The following is a 9,451-nucleotide window of genomic DNA, read 5'->3' on the forward strand; positions in this document are numbered from 1 at the left end:
CCTGGGCCTGCAAAACTGAGAGACATAAAGCAGTTGAATCATAGAGGGAAACTGAGGCAGGCATATTGAGAGATGGAGTGTCCTGCTACACCTGGCCTCATGGGGACATGAGCAGGTTAAGTCCAGACAGCACGGGTTAGATGCAAGTAAGTAGGTCAGCTCAAGCCAAGAAGCAGCCTGCCCATGTTCACACAACTCAGAGCCCAGCCCCAACCCTTGTAACAACTTCTGGGGTTTCTTAATTCACATTCAGTGCCATATAAAACCAGATGTGTCCTAGACCTCAAGTAGCTATCTCTGAACTTGTTCTGAGACAACTCCAGTACAGCCTGTTGGGCATCTCCACATCAAAGATGTGTAGCCCTTCCCTATGTGGCCAAAAGCAGCTTCTTGCTTTCATGCTTACAATAAAGTTGAGCTAAAGCACAGAAAAAGGGAAATAAAATGGCTCAGAGTCACAAAGATTGGGTGGTGCAAAACATAAGGCAAAGCTACTTCATCCCAGGATAATCCCTAACAATCAGGTTTATTTTTCCTCTAATTAATAGAACCATCATTTGGTGAAATCTTTAGCAAGGAAGAGTATTTCTACGTAGGTCCATCAGTTATACTGGTGACCTGAGAGAGAATAAATTGTCTATATTGGTACATCTGCAAGGACACACACATCATGGGAGGAAGACAGGTCACTGAAACACCCATGCCAAGAGAGATTTGGGTTTGAAATAGGCTGGAGTTAAGTCCGACTGGACTGAGCCCTCCCAATGCAGTGCTGTGGCCAGAAGGCCTAACTCAGTGCTGGCTGTGAGCACAGCTGAAGGCTGCAAGCCTTTGTTATCTCCATGTTTGGGATGACTGGGAGCACCACTTGAACTGCTGGGCTCACTTCTGAAAGAAACGCTTCAAGACAGATATTAAACTAAAGGCAGAAACTTCACAGACAGTAACATGAAGGATGACTTCTAATGGAAGACCCGGGCCCCATCCTACTTCCATAGAGGAGAGGGGATCAGTCTAAGCACTATTTTCTACCTGACTGGGTTTTCTTCCCAGGGAAACTCAGATGCTCAGACAGGGAATTGAGTTACAGCTGGAAACACAACTACAGTGTGCTCCATGGGACATCCCTGCTCGTCCAGGGTAAATTTGGCTAAAACTTCTTATCAAAAAGAATTCTGAGTGACGTGACCATGACTACCCAAGAGGAAGACACACCCTAAGTAATAGGGGACTGTGAGTCAAGCTGGGTGAGCAGTCACAAATACATTTTGTACAGTAGTAGCAAGAAACCACAAGTGAGCTTTCCCAGGACCTGACAGGAGGAATGACAAATATGCTCAACTTAAACAGAACTAATTCAGAGAAGTCCCAAACTCTGTTTAATCTTTGCCAGATCACCTGAACACAGTGACGCCTTTAATTTATGAATCTCACCATAAACAAGTGTTTTAGAGAAGTGATTAACTCATGTGACTGCAGAGTGATCCATATTTTCATAGATTTTGTTATATAGATAAGAAAAGTAGCAAGGCAGCCAATCCTCTCCTACATCTGAACCTGCTCAGCAAAGAAACTGAAGCTGAGTCCTTTAAACTGTACTTCAAACTCAAGGAAGCTGTCCCTGAAAAGACAGTAACACCCTTCCTCATCCCTACTAAGATAGTTATACAGCACAGGCTATTGGAATTGCCCCTATACGCTCTGTTACTCACCCCCCTGATATATAATTTTCTACCTTTCTACTGGTGTTTAGGTAGCGACAACTAAAAAGGTAATAAAATCTTGGTAAGGGATCTTTGCTTCAAGGGATGCGTTCAGTGCTGGTGGAAATCTTTGTATTTTGAGGGTCAGAGTGCCCTCTTCTGTCCCATCCGAATCCTGACTGTTAACTCACTTCTGTGTTAGATCAGCAGATTACCGAGGAATACTGTGATTTACATTCTGCACACCCTACCCTCTTCTAAACAACATTTAAGAAGCCGAACAGCTGATGACAAAATAGAAAATAACTCTCATCAATGTGGGGGCTCAGACAGGCTACAAAATCAGCTGCCACCTGTAAAGGGCTGGCTCAACATCAGAGGCAAGATGATTGATCTAATTAGTTGATGAGGTCAGGCATATTTTGAAGTGAATCTCTGTGAAGTTTAAACAATGGGGAGTTATTTATAGGTTTTCACTCTGCATTTAAACTTCTCTCTCCTGCCTGCATAGCCACTAATTGAATCCAGACTGCTACCGACACCTGAGGAAATCTGACTGAAACAAACATATTAAAATTAAGTCAATAATACCAATGTATATAATCATTTCTAAACTATGCTGAATTCATAGGACTGCAGGTTATCTGAATTAGTCAGAGCTAACAGTGGCCCAGAAAAACGTATTAGCTGAGCCTTTTTATGATGAAAATACAAAGGAGCATGTTTCTGGAAACCCTATAAGCACTTTTTTGTGCAGCAAAGCCAGCATTGATAAACTGTGGTGGGTCCCCTCAGTGTCCCAAGGAGCTACTACAACTGTGCCTGCATTGTGTTCCCACTGCTGCCGAGCCCAGTGACACACTGGGAGCTCTGGCTTTGCGACCTGATGCCAGAGCCCCTTCCCTTCTCCCCTTCCACGGCTGCTTTAGGGCCAGAGGTGCTTTCTGCTCCTCCTCCCGGGTCACAGACTCGTGGAACAGGAGCACAGCATCATGGAATCGTTTGGGCTGGAAAGGACACGTAAGATCAAGCCCAACCCTTAACCCAGCCCTGAGAAGGCCACCGCTACCCCATGTCCCCAAGCACCGCTGACCCCCTTGCTGCCCCGGGAAGTCCGTTCCAGTGCTTGAGAACTCTTTTCGGTGAGGAAGTGTTTCCAACACCCAACCCAAACCCGCCCTGCGCTCACCCCAGCCCCTCCGCGCCCTTCTCGCCGCAGGGCCTGACCCCGGGGCCTGAGCTGCAGCCTCGCCAGCGCCCAGCGCGGGGGGACCCCGAAAGCTCCTGGAAGGATGGGCTGGAAGGGGCCGCGCTGTTCCCTCCTCTTGCAGGGACACCTGGCCCCCGGGCCAGCTTGCTGGCTGCCACGCTGGCCTCCTGAGGAGCTGTTATAACCCGAGGAGGACAGGCTGGGGGAGATGGGTCTCTTGAGCTTGGAGAAAAGGAGACTGAGGGGCGACCTCATCCGTGGTTACAAATGTGGAAAGGGCAGTGTCAGGACGATGGAGCCTGGCTTTGTTCAGTGGTGACCAGGGATAGGACAAGGGGCAGTGGGTGCAAATTGGAGCAGAGGAGGTTCCATGTGAGTATCAGGAAGAACTTCTTTCCTGTGAGAGTGACAGAGCCCTGGGACAGGCTGCCCAGAGAGGCTGTGGAGTCTCCTTAGCTGGAGACATTCAAGCCCCCCTGGACACGTTCCTGTGTGATGTGCTCTGGGTGACCCTGCTCTGGCAGGGGGGCTGGACTGGATGGTCTTTCCAGGTCCCTTCCGACCCCTGAGATTCTGTGAGTCTCAACCAGCTGGCCAGCCCTGCTGCCCCCCGGGCAGGGACCGTGTGCACGGACCCCCCCCCAGCACCCCGTGCTGACCTTTCCCTCAGGCAGGAACCCAGGCAAACCCCGCAGTTCGCGCGGGAAACCGGGGACCCCAACCCCCCCCCCCCCAGACCCCCCGGCTCCTCCCTCAGGCCCGGCAGAGCAGCCCCGCCCGCCGCACCTCCGCTCCGCTCCGCGCTCGCCTCTACTTTGACCCGCTGCGCCCGCCGTACCGGCGCCGCGCGCCTGCGCGGCCGGCCCGGAAGTGGCCGCTAGTCGCCATGGCAGCGGGCTGCGGGAGGCTGGGGCGGCGGAGCGCGGCCGCGGGGCTGGTGGGCCTCGCTGCGGGCTGCCCGGCCCTGCCCGCCCGTGAGCACCGCCCCTGCCCCTTGCTCCCCTTCCCCCCCGCTCCCCTTCCCCCCCGCGGGCTGCCCCTGCCCCTCAGCGAGCCCCAGGGCGAGGGGGGGGTGTCCCGGGCCTGCCCTGCGGGGGTGGTGGGGTCTCGAGCTGGGGATTCCGCTTGAAAAAATCGCTGGGGTTCTAAAAAATGCTTGGTTTTTACAGGGTGTTTTTCTTCCTCGGGCTGTCGGGTTAGCAGCGATGGGAAGCCAGCCAAGTTTCAGCCGCCTCCGAAGCCCGTCATTATTGACAAGCAGAAGCAGAGAGAGGAGAGGAGGTGGGTGTCACGGTGCTTGGTTCCCCCCTGCGGTCAGGCTGGTCGTCGGGGATTTAAAGCTCCAAGGTGTTACTGCACAAAAGATATTGGCAGAGTTCTACCCAACCTAATTTATGTTGAAATGTGCTTAAAGAAAAAAATAAAAATAAAAAAACACCTTAAAATGTGCTAGAGCTCCTGAAAGCAGTGAAAAAGGCGGGGGGGGGAAGTATAGCAGTGAGTATTTTTGCAAATTTGTAGTTGAGAGGTGAGGTTTTCTTTTGTTAAAGGCTCTTCAGAATGCCCCAGGGTGACAGGGACACCTCTGACTTAAACCTAAAGATTAGCTGTACCCACATACATTACTATTTCTGAACTGGGGCTGCAAAATGCTTTTGTTTCACACAAGTTTGGATTTTCTTACAGGTTCTTGAGTCCTGAATTTATTCCTCCCAGAGGGAGAACAGATCCTCTTAAATTTCTTATAGAAAGAAAGGATATGATACAGAGACGGAAAGTCTTCAACATCCCAGAGTTCTATGTTGGTCAGTAACAGTGCTATAATTTGCATAATTTCAGTATTTTTTTCCAGGGTGAGATGGTAAAAGGTGTGGTTTCATGTTGTAGATTATCATAGAGTATCAGAGTTTCAGCTATGTTAGATCAAACAGTGTGTGTTTCTATATACCTACTACTTTGTATTCTAATTTCATATTTACACCCAGTTTCCATTAAAAGTGTAACACTAATGCATTTTTGGGTGTGTTTTTAAAATCCTGGCACTGCAGTATTAGGTTTACCATTAAAGCTCAAGAAAGGAAAATACATTAGATTATTTGTATTCAGTTTGGATAATGAAGAGTAAAAGATAAAGGTGAAGAAGCTTCACAGTCAACCTGCAGAATCACTTCAACGTGTGTTACAAGGGCTTGTAGTGAGAGGACAGGGGGTAATGGATTAAAACTGGAAGAGGGGAGATTTAGATGAGACATTAGGAAGAAATTCTTTCCTGTGAGGTTGCCCAGAGAAGCTGTGGCTGCCCCATCCCTGGGATTCAAGGCCAGGTTGGATGGGGCTTTGAGCAACTTTGTCTAGTGGGAGGTGTCCCTGCCCATGCAGGGGGGTTGAAATTAGGTGATCTTTAAGGTCCCTTCCAACCCAAACCATTCTATGCTAATAATTCAGGGCATGTTAGAAGTTTATTCTGTTTTGGCTGTTTTCATGGAAAACGTTTTCAGAATGTACCTAAATCTGTGCCCTTTGTGACCCTTTCCCCACATTTTGGTGTGTGTTTACTTGAAGAGTCTGTTCCTTTTAATGATTTCAATGTGTTTGGCAGGCAGCATACTTGCTGTTACCACTGCAGATCCTTATGCCAATGACAAAACCAACCGGTTTGTAGGGATCTGCATTCAGAGAGGAGGGAAAGGACTTGGTGCAACCTTTGTCCTTCGGAACGTGATCGAAGACCAAGGTGGGTTTTTCACTGTGGTGATTGTGCTGGAAGTGGCAGGCAAAAATGTTGAAGTTGTATGTGAAGGGATATCTGGTGTAGAATTGTAGTCTGTGGAGAGGATGACAACAGATTCAAGTGAAATTGCAAGTCTGCCTACTTAGGGGTGTGAGGGAGGCACCCCAAACCAACAGGAGCTGATTGGGAATGAGTATTTAGGCCAAGCAACACTACTGAGCCCTCTGATAAGTCAATACCACAGACTCAGAGTTGAGTCGGGAGTCTTAAGGCACTACACCACAAGTAGGTAAGAATTCCTAAGCTTTTTTGACCAGTCCTAACATAGATAAGATGGATAATAATACCACATGTGCACACTCGCTCAGACAAAAGGGAGAGCCTCCCCCTCAGGTGCCCAGGATCACTTGCCCAACAGGGACAAGGCTCACTCAAAGATACATCTAGAAGAAATACATCACTCACCAGAGAAGAGGTCACTCGATCTTGAGAAGTTCCTTGAGGTGGTGTCCCAGCCTAAGGGGAAGGCATCCTCACAGACCAGCTGCTCCAAGGGAACACCCAGCCCGTGTCCTGGAGCCAGCTCTGTTTTAATAGACTAAGTCAGCTCTGACCTGTTGTCATTCATTCCTTATTCTCCCTGGGCCAAGACCCCCCATTGGCTGGGGACCCTGTTCATTGTCAGAGGGTTCCTCTGGCAACCCCCAAATTTCCCTCAAAAACCAGGTGTGTGTGTGTGTGTGTGTGTGTTGGGGGGGTGTAACACCAGAAATATGTCTCGGGGCCACCCAGTCTGACCTAAAAAAGGTGGAACCATCAGAGGTTCTTTTGTCATCTGCAGAGAGCTTAACAAGTAGTGTACCAGGGGACAGGAATGCTCTGCCCCGAGGGGGTGTTGCAGGTTTAAAGCTGCATGGGCAGAGATGCTGATGTTTGAAGACCTGGAGCTGCTTAGTCATGTCCCTCTAGGTAGTGATTTTTAGATCTGTATCCTGAGGAGACCAAATGTGATTCACTGTGATTGTGCTTATCCCTGAGCCTGGGCAGCCCACTGCTGGCCATGTGAATCCCAGCCCAGGGTGAGGGGGGTGTGTTTACATGAACTGTGTAGTAAGCAACAGATCAGCAGTTTTATAACAGACACATATTCTCATTTATGGCAAAATGAAGGGAGATGCAAACATTGGGGTTCTGAGAGCAAATATGAAAGGTATGGGTGTCTTTTTATGTACACTACACACACATATGTATGGTAGAATAATGCAATATCAGGTTGGAAGGCTTCTCAAGGATCATCTAGTCCAACCTTTCCTGAGAAAAGCACGATCTAGACGAGATGACTGAGCACTGTGTCCAGAATCCACCACTTCCCTGGGGAGATTATTGCAATAGCTGATTGTTCTCATTGTGAAAACTTGTCTCTTTGTGTCCAATCAGCATCTCACCAGGAGTAACTTTTACCCAATACAAGTGTCTTTTCAATGTGACTCCTTGAAAAAAAAGGGAGTCTCCATCTTCTCAGTCACCCTTCAAGTACTGCATCATGGAGATAAGCTCTCAGGGCCCTAAGAGTTATTTTCTCAAGGCCTTCTCCACACTATCCACATCTTTTTTTGTACAGTGGAGACCAAAACTGAATGTATTACTAACCATTGTAATCAAAAGGGAATGAGGTTTAAAACCAGGGCTTGCTCTCCTCAAATGCAAGTTGTTCAGTGTCCCTCAGGCCCTTCTGTTACCAAAGACTTGACTTACACAATAAACCTGCATTTGCCTGTGCAGGCACAAGGCACATGTCCAACCACAGGTGCACACACACTGAACAGTGTAGTTCTCTGTAGGTAAAAAAGCATCCTTGAATAATGCAGGGCTGTATGATACTGAAGAAACAGACTTGCTGTCAGTATTTCTAATGAACTTGGTTCATTAAACCAGACTCTCTCTCCTAAGGTGTTGAAATATGTTTTGAGCTGTACAATCCTCGAATCCAGGCCATTGAGGTTCTGAAGCTAGAGAAGAGGTTGGATGACAACCTGATGTACCTGCGAGATGCCCTCCCTGAATACAGTACCTTTGATGTGAATATGAAACCTGTATCTCTCTTAGACCATGAAGAAATTCCTGTAAACAAGGTAAGAGCCACGTGTTTCAAAGGGAAACTGGAGGGTCATTTTTTCACATCTGACTGCTACCGTGGAAGGCCATTAAACAGCTCTCCATTGCATTAGTTACCAGGGTGACAGAAGAGCACAAAGTAAGTCAGGGCTTTATGACATTTCTGTAGTGAATGTTGAGAATGTCAGTGTCTGTCATCCTCAGTAGTTAATTTAGAAGATGTGGTAGCAGCCTCCACGTGCCTCTGTGTGACAATGAAGAGAGGAAAGCTTTTCATACAGAAATGTTGGTCATGTTACCGAGTGTTGTCTAGTAACTCACTCACTTCCAGTCACCATTCCCTATTCCTTAACAAGGAACTGGAGCAGAGGTACAAAAGATGCATTTACTTCACTTTTCGTGTCAATTTAAGGACTGTGTAATAAATCAACACTGTTAATTTAAAAGTTTTTACAAGATACCATGAAAAGAGTCATGTGAACACAACAAATTCCTTTTCTCCTAACAGTGTAAAGTAGTAGTTCCTTAATATACTGAGACATTGGTCTGTTTTCTCTGGTTTTCCTTCTGTTAGAGCAGCAGCTGTCTCACCTTTTACTAAGTTCACACTCAAATTCTGATTACACAATACCTTTTGATATATTTATTTTTAAATCTTTTACCCTAGCTGCAGGTACGAATGAAACCTAAACCGTGGTCAAAACGGTGGGAAAGGCCAAAATACAACATAAAAGGAATAAAGTTTGAGCTACCTGAAAAGAAAATGAAAGAAGCACAGAAGTGGAGCCAGCCATGGCTTGAGTTTGATATGATGAGAGAATATGATACTTCAAAAATAGAGGAGAAAATCTGGAAAGAAGTGAGTGAAGAGCTTCAAAAATAACGGATTTTTGCAGTCTAAGGATTATTGAGAAAATTAATATTTACATTGAATTTACTGTATGGATTATAACTTGTCTATATATAGTTTTCTATATACGTAGGCAAAACACACAATAAAATTAACCTTTCCAGAAATGTCAGTGTACAGACTTCTGTGGTTGAACACTAACTTTCTAGTCCTGAAAGCAGCCACTCCTTTTTTTCTGAGGAGTGTAATGCTATGGTCACCCCTGCTCCAGAAATAGGAAACCACTTTTTCAATTAGTTAACGAAGGATTTTCATCACCCACTCAGCTGTGTTATCATTTCCAAGTATTTAGTGACCAGCTGTAAAAACTGCTTGGCTCCTAACTTCAGAAATGGGTTCCAGCAGGGAAGTAGCCATGTCTGAGCCAACCACATACTCTTAAGTAAACATAGTTTGGTTTCCCCATTAAAAAAATTACCTGTTTCTGATGGAGCAGATACTCTCATATGCAAACAGAGCAGTGAATACAAATGGTCTGAAACCAGTTTTGAAGAACTGAGCCAGAGTAGCTGAGGTAAACTAAGCTGTTGAAGTGAAATCATGGTAATTGAGGTAAGGCTTGTGGTGAAGTGCTTCCCCAGGTGTCAGAGTAGGTTCTCAATACTGGGACAGCTGGGTTTGTAAGACTGAATTTTCCACAGCAGAAGCACAGAGGGGTTCTGAGCTCAAGTGTTAACTGCCTTCCCCTGCTTACAAGTCATGACACAATCTTTCTCCCAAGAAAGAAACATCTTACAGAGCTAAATTGTGATAAAGCATCTATTACATTTGTGTAATAGCAC

The 9,451-nt window shown here is 46.6% G+C and overlaps 1 protein-coding gene across 1 annotated transcript; it reads left to right on the forward strand.

The window, feature by feature from the left end:
- The first annotated feature begins 3,784 nt into the window (after nucleotides 1-3,784).
- On the forward strand, nucleotides 3,785-8,776 carry MRPL19 (mitochondrial ribosomal protein L19). The gene is made up of 6 exons (XM_051613656.1): nucleotides 3,785-3,887; nucleotides 4,083-4,194; nucleotides 4,600-4,718; nucleotides 5,513-5,647; nucleotides 7,595-7,776; nucleotides 8,427-8,776. Exons 1-6 carry the CDS (start codon nucleotides 3,800-3,802, stop codon nucleotides 8,640-8,642), a joined length of 852 nt encoding a protein of 283 aa, XP_051469616.1. The 5' UTR covers nucleotides 3,785-3,799; the 3' UTR covers nucleotides 8,643-8,776.
- The last annotated feature ends 675 nt before the right edge of the window (nucleotides 8,777-9,451 follow it).

This window comes from Apus apus, chromosome 3 (assembly GCF_020740795.1).
Source record: "Apus apus isolate bApuApu2 chromosome 3, bApuApu2.pri.cur, whole genome shotgun sequence".
Lineage (NCBI taxonomy): Eukaryota > Metazoa > Chordata > Aves > Apodiformes > Apodidae > Apus > Apus apus.